This window comes from Trichosurus vulpecula, chromosome 8, assembly GCF_011100635.1.
Source record: "Trichosurus vulpecula isolate mTriVul1 chromosome 8, mTriVul1.pri, whole genome shotgun sequence".
Lineage (NCBI taxonomy): Eukaryota > Metazoa > Chordata > Mammalia > Diprotodontia > Phalangeridae > Trichosurus > Trichosurus vulpecula.
In genome coordinates, this window is record NC_050580.1 from 62,716,825 (window position 1) to 62,738,972 (window position 22,148).

Below are 22,148 nucleotides of genomic sequence, written 5' to 3' on the forward strand. Positions count from 1 at the left end.
CTCCCAGATTTCAGGACTTTGGGCCACCTACTCTGAGTCACGTGGATCCTGTCCTGCCAGGAGTCCTGGAGAGTAGGCCTCAGGCTGTCAACTACTCTTCTACCTCAAATAAGCCCTTTCTTGATGTTTTTCTGGGCTTTTTTTTTTTAATGGTAGAAGCTACTGGGGAAGAGATGGGTTTAAAAGAAAGGGAGGTTTTACAAAAGACAAGGAGTCTTAAAATCTATGGTCTTTCTTGCAATGCCCATGGAATTTGTGCAGTTAAGTCTCTTTTCATTGACCCATCTGTTGGTTGTTATTTTGGGAGTGAGCTCAACCCTTCTCTTTTACTTTTTGGGAAGGTTCTTTCTCCTCATCCTTGGGCGGGGTAGGGACATAATCTCCTTCCTCATTTAGACTCCTTAGGAGAATAATAGGGAATAAGTAGTGTTGAAGCTGGATTCATTTTAGTCCTTTCCCAATAGACATGGAAAAAATCGACAAACTGATCATTACTAAAATAGTTCCCATTTCCCCTTTCCCCCTCCTCTTTCCATTCCAGTTTAGGAATCATTATTGGCTCCCTACTGCTTTTATGATTAGTTGTTATATGTTAATTATTTCCTATTTGTCCTATACATAGATTGCTTTATATATATTTGTTTGCATGTTGTTTCTCCATATAGATTGTATGCTCCTCGAATCCTTTTCTTCTTTCTTTTCCTAGCACTTAGCACAGTGCCTGGCACATAGTAGGTACTTAATAAATGTTTATCGAATTGAAAAATACACAATTCTTAGCTTACAATTTGAAGCCCTCTGCTGTCTGGTTCTGCTCAACTTTTCTTGTCTTATTTCAGGGGCAATCTTCCGTGGTGTATAGAAAGGCAGTCTCAGAGTCGGAAATACCTGGGTTCAGATTTTACCTTGGACACATACTGGCTGTATGACCCTAGGAAGGTCACTTAACTTCTCAGCGTCCCCAGGTAGTGCTCCTCATAATGAGGGAGTTCCTTCACTGTGATGTACCTACCACAATGAAATCAGGGATCTGAACCAAACACACACACACACACACACACACACACACACACACACACACACTCCAACTACTACTACTATTAGACTACAATGAGAAACTCAAGTCATCGAGGACCCCTACTCTATTCTAATCAGTTCTAATCAATTTGATACGATAGAGGCAGTGATTATAAGTTCTGTATATTAGGCCCCAGAGCTGTGAGCTGCAGGTTGTAAGTTCACTTGCTTAATCATAGGAAGTTAACTGGAGGCCCTCCATCCTTGTTTTCCCTCGTCACGGTGACCAAGCCCAGCGTGACGGAGGTGACTCAAATACATGGAAAGGCTGCCAATTTATTTCTGTACCTCTGGACCATTCTCTCTCGTCCAACACGAGCAGGTAAGCATCTTATGACCCCCCAGTCAGTGGATATAGTCTTTGCTTCACCCAACTCGTGACCCTGCTGACAGATCATTTTTGCTTATCCTTTAATGATTCCAATTAATGGAATTATTCTGTATTTGATATAGCCGTTCTTGAATGTCTACATATCTGACTCTATAAAAGTAGGGCCCTGGAAGGAGGGGGCGCATCAGATCGTGAGGAAGATCCGAGGTCCACTTCATTGGCGGGGACCATGGACCAATAAAATGCCATTGGCTCAGAGCTTTGCCTCAGTCTCTTTTATTGTAGGTTGGATAATTTTAATCCCCACAACTATTAATGCTGTTATTATTACGAGTACTACTACTGCTACTACAATTAGAACTACTGCTACTAGTAGTACTATCACCATCGCTACTACTGTTAGTACCACTTCTCCCCTTCATGCACTTACCATTTTGGTAAATTCCAGTAGTAATATTACTATTACTATTAATACTACTACTGTTACTACTACCACTTCCCTTTATGTACTTACCATTCCATTAAATTCCAGTAATATTACTTCTACTATCATACTATTACTATAATAATATTATTATACTCCTCCTCCTCCTCTTCATGCACTTACCATTCCCCTTACTTTGAATTAGATAGTCTATTTCTGTACCTTTGCCCAGGTGACACTCCACGTCTAGAATGTTTTTTTTTCCCCTCCTCGTTTCCACTATTTATGATCCCCAGCCTTCTCTGAAGCGTGACTATTGCCGTCTCCTGTTTACCCTTCCCCCACCCAGAGTTGCCACTGTTTTCTTCCTCTTGAAGTTATTTCATATTATTTGGGATATGCTGTGTTTACTTACATGTGTACTTGTTATATTCCTCCAATAGAATGTAAGCCCCTTGAAGGCAGGGACTGATGGATTTTTGCCTTTGTATCCCCAGTGCTTAGCAGTGCCTTATATATGGTAGGTCCTTAAAAAATGTTTGTTTCATTAAACTGAATGGAATTTTGAGCTGGAAGGGATCTTAGAAATCATTTTAGTCCAATGCCCTCATTCTACAGAAAGAAGTAAATGCATGTTATTGAGGACTCATAATCATTTTCATGGATTGGAGATGAACCTAAGTCATATGAGTCCAAGTCTTTCCACTATATTGCCCTCCCATTGTTTTTTTTTTTTTAGTTGGGGGGGGGGTGTTACTGTAAGATGAGTGTGTTGATTAAAGCACAGTTACTATGAAACATCCACATTAGGGAGAGGACTGAACAGCGCTTTAGGGTGATTTCCTCAAACTTAAGTGATGATACCCTTATTTAAGCCTAAAGGTGCAAAAACGCAACATGGTATCAAGTCTTTAACCATAATATATACAGTGTCACAAAGATGTGGAAATAACTCCATGACTGTATCTCTGTCTTTTTGTTGACTTTTTTTTGTTTCTTTATTTCTTTGATATCTTTTTCTCTTCTATCCATGCCTCTCTTACATCTTTATTTGCCCTTCTCCCTTTCCTAACTTTCTCTTTCTTGTATTTAGTGGGTATAATTTTGTGCTCTTAGTTCTTACTTTATAAAAACAATAATAATAGGTTGTATTTATATAGTGCTTTTAAATTAACAAAGCAGATGAGTGACGTAGTTTGTTTCTCTTAAAAAAACCTCACTGTTTATTAAGTTGATGTTCATGTAGGTGATGCTTGATTGATTTCTTTTTCCCTTCTGGTCAATTATATCTTTCTCCACCATTAGTCTATAATAAGAAACTTTACAGGAAAAATATGGTCTCTCCCCAAAACTTGCATTACTCACTAACAAACTCTACTTTCTTCCACCAGACTCCTTTTTTATTCTTCATGTTTCCAAACTCTTCTCCATGCCCCCAATCATTTCCTTGCTGTCTTGGAGATTCATGATGCACTTGGGATGAAAAGACTTGGCCTTGTTCAGAGGTTCAAGCTATTCAGCAAGTGAAGAACTTCCAGTGCCTTCGTGAGCAATCACTTCTATATATGGTGATGGAGGAATCTTAATGGCTGAGCTAATTTGTGACCTAATCAGTCAACAATCCATATCAGTCTTGGGTACTGACTCAGGATGGGAAGCTAGTTTGAAGACAGTTTTCAATTGGGCCAGGGTGGATGGCAGAAGGGTTGTATAGGAAATGGCATTGAGTTAGGGGGAGAGGATGACATCCTATTCATTCCCAGGATTCGTGGAATCCTCTTTGACTTCTGGTTATATTGTCCTCCACCTCACTCACCACCTCCCCAATCCCCCTAGTGAACACTCATCACCAACAATGACATTCAAGACTCTCTCTGGCTTTTGAAAAGTATTTTTTTAATACAGCATGAAAAGGCTATGATTCTATAAGGAAGCTGTAATACGTAGTATCCAGGAGATAAGGCACACGCTGGAATGCCAACCTATGGACACTTTGGCTGAGAGGTCAGGGCAGCCTGGGCCACCTCCTCCGTGCACCCTCTAAGCCTTTGTCCTTAGGTCTTGTTTGTCTTTTAGCTGTATACACACATATTAACAGATATAGACATGGGACAGGGACTCAATACATGAAGGCAACTGAGGCTGACAAAAACCAGTGGGTGACAGATGACAAGCGAGACAGAAAGCCCCTTCCCCACCTCAATAACCCCAAGACTAATCATTAGGTTAACTTTCTTAAAGCTCTAAGAACTCATAAACTACTGTGTTAGTTGTCTTTCTAGTATAAAATGTAGTGATTGTTGGATTAAATATTCATTTAGTGTAAAACTGGAGACTAGCAGAGGGTTGGGGTGAGGGCTTCCATTCAGAATGACAACCACAATGAAATCTGTTACAGAATTAGGCCCTGTGCAAGGCACCAAGGTAGGATCATGCAAGTCCTACAATAAGGGGCACCTGAGGATCTGGAAATTCTCTTCATCCATTCTCCTCCCTGGGCTGGCCTCATCCTGGAGGTCATCCCATGGATTGTCCTGTTCCTATTAGGAGAACGGTTAGGACCATAGTTTGTCTTGAGGGCTGGCAAATGGTCATGTGAGACACAAGTTTGTCAAATAGAGGCCCTCACCAGATGCTCCCTCCTTCCCCAACCCCCCTATCAAAATTAAAAATAAAAAGTTTAAGAAAATGAGAGAGAGAGAGAAGAGATTATAATTATATTACAGGACAGGGTATGGGTAATCCCAAATGTCTAGGAGCTGGGCTTCCCTCCAGGAACTGGGATCTTGAGTCTAGTCATAAAGTAAAGAATAATAAAATATTCTTGGTTTCCTTCCTTGCTATCAAATCTAATTATAGCTTTCCTTAAAAGGTAATACTTCCCAAAATACACATATAAATAAACTACATAAGCATATTAATAAGTCTAAACAGTTGAATAATATATTGGTTACTCAATACTGATATTTTCATCCAAGGAAAACATAAAACAACAATATGGCTTAAAGAATTGCAAGGATTCTTCTCATCAGAATTATGTACCAACTTTCATATAATATTCTATGTAGACAATATTTCCTTCTCAATGTAGTTCGGTTGCATACTTTATACAGACAAAAAGCATTGTAAAAAATCAAAAAAAAAAAAGAGACAATTTCCCATCATAAATATTTTCTTGAGAATACGCTCTGAGTTTGCAGAATATTTAAGGAAACTCTTAGCTTGGTTGTGTTCAATTGGAGAACCAGGCCCTTCTGAACAGTTTAAAATAATTGTGAAGATGCCTCTTTTAAAAAACTCAACAACAATAAAAAGCAAGCCATTCCTTTTTTCTTTTCTTCTTCCTTTTTCCCTTTTTTTTTTTAAGGCCCTCAAATATATACAGACAAAAAATTGCAAAGAGTTTCTGGAGAATAAGATAACAAGTTCAGTATTACGAGAAATATTTGTAACCCTTCAGAAAATTTAACATCTACAAAGTTTTCCAAAATACACACATAGTATTAAAAAAAACCCAAAGGATTTCTATGTCAAGTATAACTCAAGATAAATACAGATCTGCCAAGAGAACTGTAGAATACTTCATACGGGGTAAACATTAATGATCACTCAATAGCATCTATGAACTGCATACGATTGTCCCTTTTCAATATCTTCCTAAAACCACAATCTTTCCTCAAGTCACCCAGGACCCTTGGGGCCCCTTGAGCACTCAAACTGTGTAGCACCAGCCCTTGGACAGCAGTGGTATATATAGCTGAGAGAAAACAAATATATACTCATATTTCATACAGGCCAATGGGATACAGGGAAGGGTGTAAGAGGATGTTTTGGCCAACTGAAACCATCACAAATTGATTGGCTTGATGGTTAATTGTGATCACTAACTGGGCATTTGTGACAGTCTTCCTGGAGGGCGAGCAGGTAGTCCACTGGGCAGAGTACCACTCGACTCTGGCTGTCACCATGAACTGTTTTCTTGTAACACCATCTTGGCAATTTCAGGCTTCCCAATAGCTAGGCTCATGATGGAGACCAGGAAAATTAGCTTTGGAGAGGGAATTCTGGCTCCCCTCTGCCTTGCTTACAGACTCTATCCTACAGGGTGGGCAGATAGCAAGAAAAGTTCTCTGCTTGTGGTCTTCTTTGAATTTCAAGTGAAATTGAGAGGATCTCAAAGACTTGGATTTTGTTTGGGAACCATCCTATGGAGACAGGTCCTTGGGAACCCTTGGGCTGAGAACACAGAGTTGGGTTCTAATGGTCCAGAAGGGTCACACTGCCCTCTACCATTATTATTATTGTTAATATCGCTCTTCTGGATTTTATAATCATGATGAACAATAATATATTCACTTTCTCAGTTCCAAAATGGCAAGGATAAAAGCCATGATCAGCACCATACCAGGGCCCTCTGGAATGGCATAGAACATTGTTTGTAGAAATTCTCCATCTGGGGAGGAGGGCAACTGACCTGCCCTATCTTGCTGCCCCTACTGGAGAGGGGTGGGGACGAGGGAAGGAGAGCTTGTTATAATCCTTCCCACACATTATCTTACTTGACCCTCACAGCAATCCTGTGAGCTAGATGCTATTATTAGCCCTATTTTACAGATAAGGAAACGGAGACAAAAAGAGGTTAAGTGACTTGCCCAGGGTTGCTCAGCTAGTAAGTGTCTGAAGTGAGATGTGAACCTAAGTCTTTCTGACTCCAAGTCAGCTGCTCCTACCACCAGGCTGTTGCTAATATCTCATTAAGTGCTCAAGGGGCATCAGCTGCCTTCAGTCTAACCTGCTCCTCCTTGCTGCATCCATACACATACCCTCTCTCATGACCTGGATCCCCAGCTAAACACTTAACTGTAGCTTGTCAGCTGCTAGCTACAAATGCATTTCTACTTGAAAACAGAGTCTTTTCAGGCCTAATTTGGGTGAGCCACGACCCACAGTAAACACAGAGTTTCAGTCTCATTCCTTGGTCTGATTGGTTTTCTTCAGCAAAGGCTGAGTGCCCAGGGGCAAACTGAGTGAGCTAATTTTGAATATATGGCTATCACCAAGAAAGAAAATTACATAACATAAATACAGTTTCATTGCCCCAAGGGAAAGCGTGTACCTGCTGTCTCTAAGACAGCTGGACGCCTGACTAGTGTTCAGTTGCAAGGCTTCTCTGCTCTCCTGGGAAGTAGGAAAACCATCATTCCCATTTACAGAGAGGGAAGCCTATGGCCCAGAGAGAGGCACAGTGGTATGTCAGGGTTACCAGACAACATTGGAAGAACTGAGAGAAGGGGAGGGATGGAGGGAAAGGGACGTGGCAGTGATGATGGACTAGAGGACCTCATCCTAATCCCTTTGTCATGGGCTCTACCATGGCCATTGATGAGGGGGGAAAATTACAGTCACCAAAAGCCTGGCTTTTTTCTTAGAAAGGTCCCATGGGGGCAGGGAGCCGGTGTGGGCGGGGGATCAGTTCACTGGTCAGTCATTCTTAAGGATCCAAGTGTAAACTCTTTGAAGTTTCCTATTGTCCCTCTCACTAAGAGCCCCAGTCTGATTGGGCTGGGAAGCAATTCCTACAGAGGCCGTTAGAATCTCAAAAAATCTGTTTGAATGATCAGCTGTGATTTAGTGCTGTGAACACTCCCTCCCCTAGGGAATTCCACAGAAGGAAGCATTGAGGAGAGAGGACTGAAAGGGAGCAGAGACTAAAAAAAAAAAAAACAGTCCAAAGGAAGACCAATGATGGCTGGACAAGCCTTAGCCCGATCACCAATCAAAGCCGGGCTGCCCAAGAGCTCACCTGATACTTTAAGGTACTTGACTGGTGTTTTTGCAATAGTGTCCAACTCTTTCTTCCTTGCCTTCTTCCCTCTGGCCAGGAGCTGCCCCTTTCTCAAATGATGGAAATATATTGGGGAGTTTCAGGGTTGGAGGCGGTAAGGAAAGGAGTATTTGGGGAGCAGGTGTGGACTCCACCTGTCAGAGCTTTCTCCTATTTTCCTCACTCCCTTCTGCTACATGTGGGTAAATGTTTTCTTGTATTAATAGCTCATCTATTGAATAGAAAATAAGATAAACATTTTTTCCCATAAAAGTGGCTTTTCACATGATTATAAAGTCAGGGTGCCTGTCCAGGCTTGGGGAGAAAAGGGGTGCCTTCAGTTTCCCTATTATTCACAGTAAATTTAGTGCGTTTGTGGCCTAATGCTGAACTGGACACCCAGAGGGAGCCAATGGACAGGGAGAGACCTGAGAAAAAAACCACGTGTTCATACCCTGTCAGATGGTAAGTAGGAGGCAGTGGCAGCAGAGGCCAAGGAGAAGAGAAAAAATACCTTCTCCCACCATCCCCCACCCCTATAACTGGCAGAAGTCAAGCCTTCAGTTCATCTTCACTGACCCCAGAAAGTTGGATGGGTCTGGAGGTCTGGCCACACTCACTGGCCCCCCAATGCCCCTGAGCCTCCTGCTCAGCTCTTCCTCATATCCAAAGGACCAAGGGTCCAATCCTTTGCCTCTCTTGGCCAGGACATTGGAAAAAACTGTGTAAACAATCAATGGGACAGCCCCCACTCTTTCTCTCCCTCACCTGGCCTGGTGGCGGTCCCGTCAGGAACACTTTCAGTAACACTGTGTGTCCTAAAACACTAGACAAAAAACCAGATTCCTATAAATACATCTTGCATGTGTACAGGCTCACACACATACACAGAGGGGGAAAAACACAGACACAAACACAAACACACACATGCACACACACAAACAAGTGTTACATTCTGTTAACTGTAAGGCATGTTATTCCTTTATAGATAGGTGATAACTGGTGATATCTTTTCTTTTCTTCCCAGAGGTTGAATTTGTGTCAGGACTCTCGTAGATTGGGTAGGGGATAGGGGGACCCATGGTGCTCTGCCGCCAGAAGCTTTGGGGGTGGCGGGGTGCTGGGAAGGCCCACCATCACAGGAAGGTTTTATTGCACTCGCCGGCAGTAGTAGCCCAAGACTTTGCACTTCTCACACAGGTGCTGGGGATGCTCTTTGCTTTGATCGGAGACATCCAGGCCATCTGGTTTTTCCAAAGGTCTCTGCAGGAAGGAAGAAGAGGATGAGAGAAAAGAAAGAGAAGAGAGAATGGGGGGGAGGGGGAGGAGTGGGAAGGAGGGAAGGCGAGAGAGACAGAAAGAGAGAGAGAGGAGGGAGAGGAGGGGAGAGAGAGGTAGAGAGAGGGAGAGAACAGAGAGAGGTCAGTTCTGTTTCACTCAGGCAAATCCAGACCTACCTTCCTGCCATAGCTTACAGATGTCTCCTTCCAAACCACCCTCCCCTCACCACCCACATACTCTAATTCTTTTACTCCTTCTGCAAAATGAAAACACACCATTTTTAACTCCACCCTGTGGGAAACCACAATTCTTAGAGCCCATGATCACAACAGCTCTTCATAGCAAGATCACCTGCCTCGGAGGTGTAGTGGATAGAGTGCTGGGCCTGATACCTAAGTTCCAATCCAGTTTCAGAAAATTAGTAGCCACCTGAAGTAACTTGACGTCAGTCTGCCTCAGCTTCCTCACATGTAAAATAGGAATAATTATAGCACCTACCTCCCAGGGTTGTTGTGAAGATCAGATGAGGTAATATTTGTGGAGTGCTAGGCGCAGTGTCTGTCATGTATTAGACACATAATAAATGCTCGTTTCCTTCCTTTGACCAGGGTTCCCTAGATCTAGAAAGTGACCAGGAGTGGAGGGACATTGTCCTAGGAACATTAATAATCAGAGGCAAAAATGGAAGGGGGGGGTGGTCTAAGTAGAAGGGTTAACTCCACACAGATTTATAAGAGAGAGTACACCATTGCCAAGTTAATAATAATGATGACAATTCTGTATTGGTCCAAATATAAACTGCTTAGAGAGACTGGAAGTAGAGACATGGGTTAGACAGCTAGGTAATGAATAGTCCCGGCAATGAGGTCCCGCACTGGGGTGGTGGCTGAGCTAAAGAGAGGAGAGAGACAGAGGTCAGACACATTGAGGACTTGATTCCTTCGGCCAGTGCCTTCCTTCCCTAAACAGCAGGCTCTTTACTTAATATGCTGTTCCTTGAGGTCAGGGGCGGTTTCTTTATCTCCAGAATGTGGTCTGGAAGAGAGAAGGAACTTAATTGTTTGTTGATTGAAAACTAATTGGATATGGAGGTTGAGGGAGAAGTTTAGGGCCTGTGTGTGACAAGCATGGTGGTGTCACTGACCCAGAGAGGAAATGTGGCAGGATCGGTAGGTAGGTATAGGGGGGAAGAGGAAGCCACAGAATCATGGATTTAAAGCTGGAAGGGATTTTACAGGGCATCTAGTCCAACTCACTCATTTTACAGATAAAGAAACTGAGACCCAGAGAAGCTCTGTGTTGCCTAGGTAGTGACAAAGGCAGAATTTGAACCCAGATCAGGGGATTGCTTGCTCAAGTAGACAGCCAGTGGAAATAAGACTTGTGGGGTAAGGACTGAGGTGCGGGGAGGGCACAGACAGCTAAAGCACTGAGACTTGAATTCAATAAGATGAGTTTAAATCCTATCTTAGATACTGTGTGACCCTGGATAAGTCACTTAACCTCTGCCTGTATTTCATAGGGATAATAAAAGCACCTGCTTTAGGGGTTGTTGTGGGAGTCAAACAGGATAATATGTGTATGAAAAGTGCTTCACAAAGTGCTATATAAATGACAGCTATTATTATTATTTATTGGGGGAGAGGCAATCAGGGTTAAATGACTTAGCTATTATCATTATTATAGTGGGAAGAGACTTAGCCCACCCACCACAAGGACAGAGACTACAGTTATCCCTTCCACATCACAGGGGTCAGGAGTACGGCGCCTCCACCACCTGGAAAATCCACATAAAATGTTTTGGCCCTTCCTTCGGACCAGAGAAGTCTGTATTATTATGGTATTAAAAGATAAAATATGTTGATATCATACAACACTATACAGATACTTTATGCATTTCTAAGTTTCTAAACCTTTTCTGTGTCAGCTGCGGCTTCTGCAAAACTCCCCCCAAATTCCCATTTAATTTTTTATGCCAACCTACGAAATATCAAAACCATCATCTCCTTCCTTTCAATCCCCTACAGCGTCTGGCAGCAGTTTCCAGAGGATCTCATTGGCCTTGCTAGAAAGAATACCGTGGCTTTGGAACACCGGGCACTCGTTGTTTAATAAAAATGGACATTTCTGGGGCGATAAAATGGACAAAGCACTTAGCGCTTTCCTCACCACGCTGTGAGGTGAACTGTGTGAAGAGTATCGCCCCCATTTTACCACAGAAGAAACTGAGACACGTAGCTGAGCTATAAGAGCTGGATCATGAATATGAACTCAGGTCCTTTGGCTCCTGATCCACCAACTGCTCTGTCTCCACCCTCTCTGCCTCCCTTTTCCTCTCAGATTCTTAGATTATATCCCCGCCCCCGGCCCCAAATCATCCTTCTCTTTGCCCATCTGTATTCCATATCTGCCTTCCCTGCCCTCTGAGCTCTAGGAAGATTATGACAGCATCATTCTCTAATCCATTCTGTGCAGAACAATTAGATCAAGCATCCTAAAACTGCAACTGGAGGCAGGAAATTTGGGCCTGGGTCTTGCTTCTGTAACTACTTTATCATGTGACCTAGGATATATCTATTTCACTTTTTAGATTGAATTTCCTTCTGTGTAAAATGAAGGATTTGGACCAGAAAGTTCTTCCCAAAAGCCTATAACTACTGAATTTTTTTTCCTTCTAGGGACACTGCAAAGGATTCTTCTGAAGAACATCCCCTTGGGCTTCTCAATATGAGATCTTGGGGTGCTGATGTCACATAATTTATAAGAAATACCTCTAATTCAGAGGAAACACTTCTGGGCCCAGAGACAGTAAGGGAGTCGGACAACTGGTCAGAAAGAGATAACAAGGGACCTTTTGCTGGCATTTGGTGCAGCTGGGCATTGGCAACTTTATTGCACATAAGTCACAGAGGAGGAGAGGAGGGATTATGATTGGTCACAAGGGAGCAGAGGCCCTGGTCACACATCCAGGGCCAAGAGGAGAGCTAAGGCTCAGAGCAGCAAGGAAATAGGGCACCTGGTTGTAGTTCTAGGGCCAAGAGGAACACAGTTAGTCACAGGCAGAAGAGCAGGGGCCCTTCCTGGGTAAATGCCAGAGTACAGACCAGGAAAGCAGTGATCATACCTCTCCCTGTATAATACCATCTTGGAAGCACTGAAAACTCGCACCCAGGATAACCTACCCAGCAAAACTGAGTATAAATCTCCGGGGGCGGGGAGGGGGGAGGGAACGCATATTTAATGAAATAGAGGATTTCCAAGCATTCCTGATGCAAAGACCAGAACTGAATAGAAAATCTGACATTCAAACAGAAGACTCAAAAGAAGCATAAAAAGGTAAACATGAAAGAGTAATCATAAAGGACTCAATGGAGTTGAATTGTTTACATTCCTATGTGGGGAGATGATAATTTGTAATTCCTAAGAACTTCATCATTCTTAGGGCAGTTAGAAAGAGTCTGCATAGACAGAGGGCATGGGTGTGAGTCCATTATGTTGGGATGCTCTCCAAAGCAAAGAATGTAGGGCAGAGAAAGAGGGATGCACTGAGGGGAAGGGGGAAGGGAGAGGTAGAATGGGGCAAATTTTCTCATGTAAAGGAGGCGCACAATGAAGAGCTTTTATAGTGGATGGGAAAATGGGGGTGGTGGCAGGCAGTGCTTGAACCTCACTTTCATCAGAATTGGTACAAAAAGAAAAGAATATATACACAGTTGGGTGTAGAAGTCTATCTTATCTAACAGGGAGATAAGAGAGAAAGGGGATAAGATACTGTGAGGGGGAGGGTGGGTTGGGAGAAGGTGGATTGGTTGGAAGCAAGACAGAGTTTTGAGGAGGGACAGGATAAAAAGATTAAGAGAAGGATAAACAAAGGAAAATGGGATGGAAGGAAATGCATGGGTTAGTGATTATAACTGAATGTTAATGGGATGAGCCAACCCCTAGAGTGGAAGTGGACAGCAGAATGGATTGGAAAGAAGAATTCAACAACATAATGTAAGTAAGAGACACACTCGGGACGGAAAGAGACATACATAGTTGAAATAAAGGGCTGAGGCAGAGTTTATTATGCTTCAGCTGGAGTGAAGAGGGTAGGAGTGGCAATCATGATCTCAGACAAAGCAAAAGCAAAAATAGACCTAATTGTAAGAGACAATAAGGGAAACTACATTTTGCTAAAAGGTACCATAGACAATGAAGTGATATCAAAAAAAATTTTATAGCAAGTTTCTCTGATAAAGGCCTCACTTCTGGTTTTTTTTTTTTGGAGGGTGAAAGGCAGGGCAATTGGGGTTAAGTGACTTGCCCAAGGTCACACAGCTAGTAATGTGTCAAGTGTCTGAGGCCGGATATTGAACTCAGGTCCTCCTGACTCCAGGGCTGGTGCTCTACTCACTGCACCATCTAGCTGCCCCAAAGGCCCCATTTCTAAATATATAGGGTACTGAGTCAAATTTATTAAAATATGAGCCATTCTCCAACTGATAAATGGTCAAAGGATATGAACACGCAGCTTTCAGAAGAAGAAATCAAAGCTATCTGTAATCATATGAAAAAATGCTTTAAGTCACTATTGATTGGAGAAAGGCAAATTAAAATGACTCTGAGGTACCACCTCACACCTGTCAGAAGTGACAAATGGTACAATTGGTGACAAATAGGTACATTAATGAACTATTGGTGGAGTCTCAGTGAACTGGTCCAACCATTCTAGAGACTATGGCCAAATCTGGAACTATGCCCAAAGGGCTATACAACTGTGTATACCTTTTGACCCAGCAATAGCCCTACTAGGTTTGTATCCCAAAGAGATCATGAAAGAGGAAAAAGGACCTGTGCATATCAAAATATTTATAGCAGCAATTTTTGTGGTGGCCAAGATCTGGAAATTGAGGGGACATCCAACGATTGTGGAATGGCTGAACAAGTTGTGGCATACGATTGTGATGGAGTACTATTGTGCTATAAAAAATGATGAGAAAGGGATGTTTTCAGAAAAAAAAAAACACGGGAAGATTTATATGAAATGATACAGTTGAGTGAGAAGAACTGGGAGACCATTGTGCCCAGTGACAGAAATGTTGTACTGAGGATCAACTGTGAAAGACTTGGCTACTCTGATCAATACAGTGATTGAAGACAATTCCTGAGGACTCATGATAAAAAAATGCTATCCATGTCCAGAGAGGACTGATGAACTCTGAGTGCAAATCAAAGTGTAATTTTCTTGCTCTCCTCATTTTGTTTTTTGCTATTTTTTTGTAATATGGCTAATATGTAAGTATATTTTGCATGATTTCCCACATATAGTTGATATCATACCATTTGCCTTCTCAGTAAGCGGGGGAGAGGTGGGAGGGAGAAAGAGAATCTGGAGCTCAAAATTTATAAAGAAAACAATGTTAAAAATAAATTTTTTTAAAAAAGAAAAATAGCTCATAGATTCTCCCCCAAAAATGAAATAAAGGAATTGATTGAGTTGACTTTAGTTTGCTCCTGAAGGCAACAAGAAATATAATTTCAAGGGTACTTGGTCATTTTTTGCTTGTGGTGCCCATGATAATTGTAAGCCAACAGACCACTATGAAGATAATTGCAGCTTATGTCTATTGTGATGATGCGAAAGTATAGAAATTCAATGAAGAGCTTAACATAGTCTTCCAAATTAAGTCAACATATGCCTTGATCTTCAGTAATATGCTCACTGGAAGGTGAGCATAGGGAGAGGTAACATATTTAAACATTTTGCTGCCTCTGAAAAAAGGGAAATTTATCAAAGACTGATGATCCCCATTACTTAGGGAATTTTAACTTGAATAAAATAGCTACCACAATGAGGAAACCGAGAGAATCCAGAAACCATCTCTGTCCAAAAACACTTGGCCTCCCCTCCAAGAGGAAACACGGAAAACAAGGCAACAGAGGTTTACATTAAAAATTCATCTGCAAACCATTACATAGGAGAATGACAGAAGATGACAAGCATCATTGTTTCAACAAGAAGTGAAAAGCAGTGGGAGGTGGGGAGAATTTACAACACTCCAAAGAGTGCCTTAGCATAAGACCTAGCTAAGTCATGTCGTCCTTATAGATAAAACTAGAATGGAGTCAACAAGTGGGTGGGAAATGAAAGAGACTTGCTGAGAGTTTCTATGATGACTAATTCTAATAATTCATGATAGAGGAACTGGGTTTTACTTCTTCAGTACCTGATGTGAAAAAGTAAAAATGGCACTTAAGATGGAGGAGCCAGGAAAAACAGTTAACCCTGACCCAAATATATATCAAAAAAAATCCATGCTGAGTGTGACACAATTTTAAAGGAACTCAGGGACCAATTTCCAAAATTTATCGGTGATTGATAAGACTGGTACCTACCAATTTTATATGCTCATTTTCTAATCTACTTAAAAATTTTAAATGATCTATACATATATTGAAGAAATGCTTGATGGAAACATGAGCAGGGAATAGGAAGGTTTTTGCAAGTGATAAATCATAGCAGACTACATTTTCATAATCATACAGTTCACGGAGACATATGGAAGCTCTAAGTCCCTACTGGGTTTATTATTTGTTGATTATTTTTTTAAAATTGACTCATTGGAAAGGGAAGCTGTGGGATCTTGCCTCCTTTCATATGTAAAGATCACCCAAGAGAGTCTACAATAGATGATACCACAGACATAACTGATCGACAATCTTTTGAGAATCAACATCAATAAAGGCATAAAACAGGGAGATGTGTGCTCACTGAAGGTGTTCACCAGGATCATGGAAAATGTCCAGATAGAACGAGAATTCCCTACAGATGGAGAATTTCTCCAGATGATCCTGTTTGGAAATTACACTGTGCTGATTACAGCGAACACCAAAATATTACATGGCTTCCTCAATGATATCTACTAATACCGTTAGCAATCCACATGGAGAAAAGCAAATGGATATAGAAGGCATATTTCCTAGGTTATGACATGTAGCTGGATGGGCAACTTTTGAATCAGTCCATTAGTAAGTATATCTTGGACAGATACTCCTGATAGTTAATGACTATTCTTCTAATTGAATGATGCAACCATTGTCTTCATTGGGGTGTATTCATATCTGGAAAATAACATTCCATTTTCAGTGATCCCAAGGTTTCCCCTACCACAAAAATTAAATATTTTTAGCACCAATATTCTCCTAGTAATGTGATGGGGCTAAAAATTATGGAATGTCATGATCTCAGAAAAATTCAAATTACAGGACACCTAAAGGACAATTGGAAAGATGCATGGTGGGCATGAGTGGGGTGCAGACGATGAATGTATGGATCGTAATGAACATCCCAAGAGTAGCTCTGTTTTCATGGATGGATATACTAGGTCAAAGCTGACCAGGGTGGGCTGGTCCCTCAGGTTTGAGATTGAGCAATACAAGACATCCAGAAGTACATATAACAGTTATCAAGTGGAGGTTTACTTAGCCATAGCAGAGGAAAGATATTCATAGAGGAGAGAGCAACACATTCCCAATGGTGGTCATCCCATATTAGTTATGCTGCCTGTGGCTTTTGTGTATTCAAGTGACTAGGAAGCTTTGTCAGCTTTAGTTCCCTTGAAGATATTTAAGTAATTTAAGAAAAAAGACTTTACTAAAACCACATGGTGTTGGGCTCTGGTTGCTATTCCAGTAGCCACGGCCAAACAATTGTAAAGCAGTCATCCCACCTGTAATGAGCCACTCCATACTTAGCTAGGCTGAGATAAGGTTGGAACTCAGACAGTAGATATGATCTGCTTCAAGAACTGTACCAGAACCCTTTACAGCATGGTGGAACCTGTCCCAGCTTGGCACAGTCTCTGAGAACTCAGGGTCACCTCTGTTCCATGATGTGTGGCAATCACTTGGCCACCTATAATTGCCATTACCTACTACAAAGTAGGACTTTGAAGAGAGATTACCAGTGCTAAAAAAAATAAAAAAAGGAAAAGAGATGGATAGATGGGAGATTTTGAGAGAAACATGGACAAGAATCTCTGTAAAAAGACATGGTTGGGTTTTGATCTGTACTTGTGGAGAGACTACTGGCAACAGAATATTAAACTATCAAAGCATAACTTGTTCTCTATTTACAGGAAGACTGGAGTAAGAAGACAAACAGATGAAAATGTCCTTCTGAATTAATCTTGTTCATGGCCCACCTTCACGGAGGATGGATAGTCTGCCAGGGCTGTCCTTATATCTATCCTCATTCTCCACCTGGTGCAAAAATGCCATGGTTGGAGTCAGAAGGCCTGAGTTGAAATATTGGTTCTGCCATTTCACTTCCTGTGTGATTCTGGGAGAAGTCACTTCATCCCTTTAGTCCTTAATATCTTCACTTGCAAAATGGGTGTGTTGGATTGGATGGCCTCTGAGGTCTACTGGAACTTGAAATCACAAATCCTATTATCCTATGAAGTACCATGGCCTGCCTCCCAATTCCATGGCCTGGTGGATGGGCCAGGATCTATGAGAGTTTGGGAGAGGGTAGGAGTAAGTACAACAAAGCTTAACCCCAAGGATTCTCATAAACATTGCCTTGCAAAATGTGCTGTAGCTTTGCTTCAGAAATCAGAGAAGAATTCATCAGTGATCCAGTTTGTTGTTAGAAGCATCTCTCCTGCTCAGTCCCCGGCCTCCCTCCTTCCTTCCCTCCTTCCCTGGGGCCCTGGGAATCATTTTTCCTGGAAAACTTGTAGAGGATGCTGGGAGGACTCCTGGTGAGGACAGTTTCTTGGCCAGCTGACAGACACTACCTTCTCTGAAGCCTTGGCCTGCCCCAGTCATACTGCCTTCAGAAATAATCCTCCCGCAGGGAAGGAAGGGGGTGGGGTAAGAACTACAGAAGGCAGAGACCCGGACAAGATTAGTAAGGGCCATCTGGAAGGCACATGTCACGGGGAGCCTAGAGACTTGGGTTCTAGGATCAGCTCTGTCAGCAATTTCTCTGGGTTCCATGATTTCTTCATCTGTTAAAATAGGGAAAATCATTTCTGCCAAAAAGAGAACTAGAGGAAGTTTTCTTTTGGCATGTTGGGTACATTGGATCCTCTGTGGAGGATTTGTGGGAGGACATGGATAAGAATCGTGCAGGACAAGAATGTGTGGGTGGATGAGTCACAGGCTGCATCTTTGAGGTGGACCCCTAACAATGAAATCACAAATCTACTGACTTATTGATGCATATACTTACCATGTCTTCCTCACAGGAGTGAGGATCGAATGAGATGATAGATGGGAAACTATTTTGAAATGTATAAGGCATTGGCATTATTATTCTAAGGCTCAACAAGATAAAGATATTAAGACATTTGGTCCACTATTCTATCAGAATCTGCCTACAGAATCCTCCCAAAGTCGGGTTCCAAGCACCTCGTGTAAAGCTAAATCATTTAAAGGAATCATATTTCAAAGAATTACAGAATGGTAGAGTTGAAAACAATCTGGGGCAAATCCCCTCATTTTGCAGGTAGGGAAACTGAGGACAGGTAGTCAGTATGAACTGCTAATAAGTGGGAAATCCAGGAAGAGAATGGAGGTCTTGTGACTTCAACCTTTCCACTATACACACTTTCTCCTTGTTTTCTCACTTTGTTGCTCTTGTGGCCATAGACTGGGCTGGATCACCATCCTCAGTGCCCTAGAATACATTAAGGAGCACCTTTAACCTTTTCTAAACCTTTCACTTCAGTGAAACAGAGGGAAGGAAGATGGAGTTGGGGAGCAACAATCTAATTTCATACTTCCCTCATTGAACCTTTAATCTACTGGACCTGGACTCACTCCTCAGTGGTTAGCTGACTCCCATCCCATTGTACTAACCCCATTACAATGGTTCTGCCAATGTACAAACCCCATTCCTCATCCTCAACTCACACCCTCTCATGACTCTCTACCACAACCCCTTACTCCAAATGCCCCAATCTAGACTTGCCTACTCCTTCCACTGTGTCCTCTGAGGATGCCTACTCCATAATGAACACACTTGCTTTCATCTTAAACCTCTTATCTTCTTATTCCTTCTACCTTTTAGCCCTCCCTTCCTTTTCTAGTACTGGTTAGACTTTCTTTCAAATGCCATCACTTGCTGATCTAGGTGGAAGAGTCAGAATACTCCTTGTCCCACAGCCATTTTTATGTTTTGGCCTCCACCACATTCACCATGGAATCTTTCCTCTTAGAGTCCCAATATCCATATTTATTGTTCAATTCAGATCTTTATAGCTATTATCTGCTGATCTCCAGGACATTTTCCTTCCATGCTCTATGGATTCAGTACCTGCCTCACAGTCTTTCTCTCTTTTCCATCTTCTGCTGTTATGCTATTAAACATCTATAGTAGAAATTTAGATTTGAAGATCTGTTATCATTGCCTTACTGATACAACATCCACACCCTTTTGATACCGCCTCAAATACCTTAACTTTTCAGTTCCTCAGATTACTCATTTCCCATGACCTGCTGTTTTACTCCACCATGGGAATACATGCAGAGTTGGTCATACTCTTGACCTTGCCCACAAATATTCCACTTCTATGTTCATCAACTCTGAAATTCCTTTATCTGATTATAATCTTTTATCACTCTATCTTTTCCTGTGCTTTTATCATTTCCTCTCCTTGTACTTCATCCTCATTATGAGCTTCATTCCTTCTACCCCTCAGTCCTTTCCCAGTCATTACTCCTGACCTCTATTTTGACCCTCAGTGAACCAACTCAGGGCATCTAGGTGGCACAGTGGATAGAGCACTGGGCTTGGAATCAGGAAAACTCATCTTCATGAGTTCAAATCTAGCCTCCGACATTTGCTAGGTGTGTGACCCTGGGCAAGTCACTTAATTCCATTTGCCTTAGTTTACTCATCTGTAAACTGAGTTAGAGAAGAAATGGCAAACCACTCCAGTATCTTTGCCAAGAAAACTCCTGATAGGGTCACAAAGAGTTGGACACAACTGAAAGGACTGAAAAAGAACCAACTCAATTTTATTTTTTCCCCTTGTTTCCCTCACCCCTTGGCTTGTCACTCATTGCACCTTGCCAGGCCCCAATCTTGAATTGCTCTTACCATCCACTTCTTTTTCTCCTATTTATATGCTGCTGAACAGAGCTGGAGGAAATCATCAAACTTCGTTGGATGAAGCCATTGCATATTATCGAATCTCGATTGGTTGCTAACTGCAGCAAGGCAAACGTTCAATCGTTCCCTAATTGATGCACCCTCCCACTTCTGCCCAGCCCTGTTTTAAGCAACGTTTTTGCTCCTCCAGCCTGCCATGGAGCCTACACTCCTCAGCCCTGTCAACAGAGAACCTCACTTCATACTTTACTGAACAAATGGACATCATTCGCTAAGAGCTCTTCCTTCTCCCCGGTCTCCTCCCTCTTCATCTCAAATCACTCAGGCATCTTTTATTATCTTTTACTTTGCTCTGGCCCTTCTCCTTGCCAAGGCACACCCCTCTCTACATGTACCTTTGATCCATCCCCTCCTAACTTTTCTATCAAATTGCCCCCATTATCCTCCCTACTCTTTTTTTGAATCTTTAATTGCTCCCTATGTATTGGCTAGGTGGCTTAGTGGATAGAGCACTGGACCTGGAGTCAGGAAGACCTGAGTTCAAATCTGGCCTCAGACACCTACTAGCTGTGTGATCCTGGGCAAGTCACAACCCTGTTTGCCTCAGTTTCCTCATCTGGAGAAAGAAATGGCAAGCCACTCCAGTATCTTTGCCAAGAAAACCCTAAATGTGGTCACGGAGAGTTGGATATGATTGAACAACAAATGTATTGACTCCTTCCCTGTTGCCTTACAAACATGCCCACGTCTCCCGCATCCTTAAAAACTCTCACTCGATACCATTATTCTCACAAGCTATCACCCTCTATCTCCCCTCCCCTTCACGTTTAAACCTCTCGAAGAAGATCTTGCGCACTCAGTGTTTCCATTTCCTTTTCCTCTCACTCATGTCTAAGCCCTCTACAATCTGACTTTTGACCTCACTATTGAACTGCACCTACCAGTAATCTCTCAATGGCCAAATCTAATGTCTTTTCTTAATCCTCACAGTTCTTGACCTTTCTGCGGCATTCGATGCTTTTGATCACCTCCTCCCGGCTCTTCTCTTGTTCCTGGGATTTGTCCACACCGCTTTCTTCTGGTTCTTCTCCTATCTGTCCAAACCCTCCTCCTCTGTCTCCTTTGGTGGTTCTTCATCTATGTTGAGTGTGCTCCCAAAGCTCTGCGCTGTGCCCTCTTCTCTTTTTATTCTTTATTATCTCACAAGAGGTCTCAACAGCTTCCACGGGATGAATGATCAATTCTATCTATGCAGGTGATTTCCAGATTTTTATATCTACTCCTAGTATCTCTTCTGAGCTGCAATCATGCATCACCGCCTACTTCTTGGACATCTGGAACTGTGTGTCTCGGAAGAAATTTCAGACTCCGCATAACCTAAACTGGACCCGTCATCTTTTCCCCCAAACCCTTTCCTCTTCCAAACTTTTTCCTATTACTATTGAAGGCACCACCATCCTCGTGGTCAGCCAAGGCCACAATCTGATTGCTTGCTCTCATGTTTTATATCCAATCTACTGCTAAATCTTGTCATTTCTATTTTCCCAACATCTCCCCTGTGTCTTCTCGCTACTCAAAAAACCACAACCTAGTCCAGGCCCTTATCACCTCTCCTTCTAACTGGTTTCCTTTCCTCAAGTCTCTTCCTACTCCAATCCATCCTCTGCTCAGCTGCCAAGGCAATTTTTCCAAAGCATACATCTCTGTGTTAGCTGTACCCCATGCTCGGAATGCCCTACCTCTTCGCTTCTGCCTTTTGACTTCCTTAGCTTCTTTCTTTTTTCTTTTGCAAGGCAATTGTGGTTAAGTGGCTTGCCTGGGGTCACATAGCTAGTAAGTTTCAAGTGTCTGAGGCTGGATTTGAACTCAGGTCCCTCTTGACTCCAGGGCCAGCCCTCAATCTACTGTGCTACCTACCTGGCCCCCGCTCCCACCCCCAGCTTCTTTCAAGACTCAGCTCAAGCCTTACCTTCCACAGCAGGCTTCCCCCAGTAGCTGCTAATGCCTTTCCTTCTCAGACTACATTCCATCAAATCTGTCTGTCGTCTAGGTACTTAGTTATTTGTATTATGTCTCTCCCATTAGACTGTGAGCTTCTTGAGGGCAG

General features: G+C 42.3%; 1 protein-coding gene across 1 annotated transcript in view; it reads right to left on the reverse strand.

Moving 5' to 3' along the window:
* Nucleotides 1-3,034: 3,034 nt before the first annotated feature.
* The window catches only part of ZCCHC24 (zinc finger CCHC-type containing 24), a 141,016-nt gene continuing 121,902 nt past the window's right edge, over nt 3,035-22,148 (reverse strand). The window contains exon 4 of the mRNA XM_036734791.1: nt 3,035-8,919. Within this exon, the coding sequence (XP_036590686.1) occupies nt 8,806-8,919 (114 nt within the window). The 3' untranslated portion in view covers nt 3,035-8,805. The remainder of the gene's footprint in view (nt 8,920-22,148) is intronic.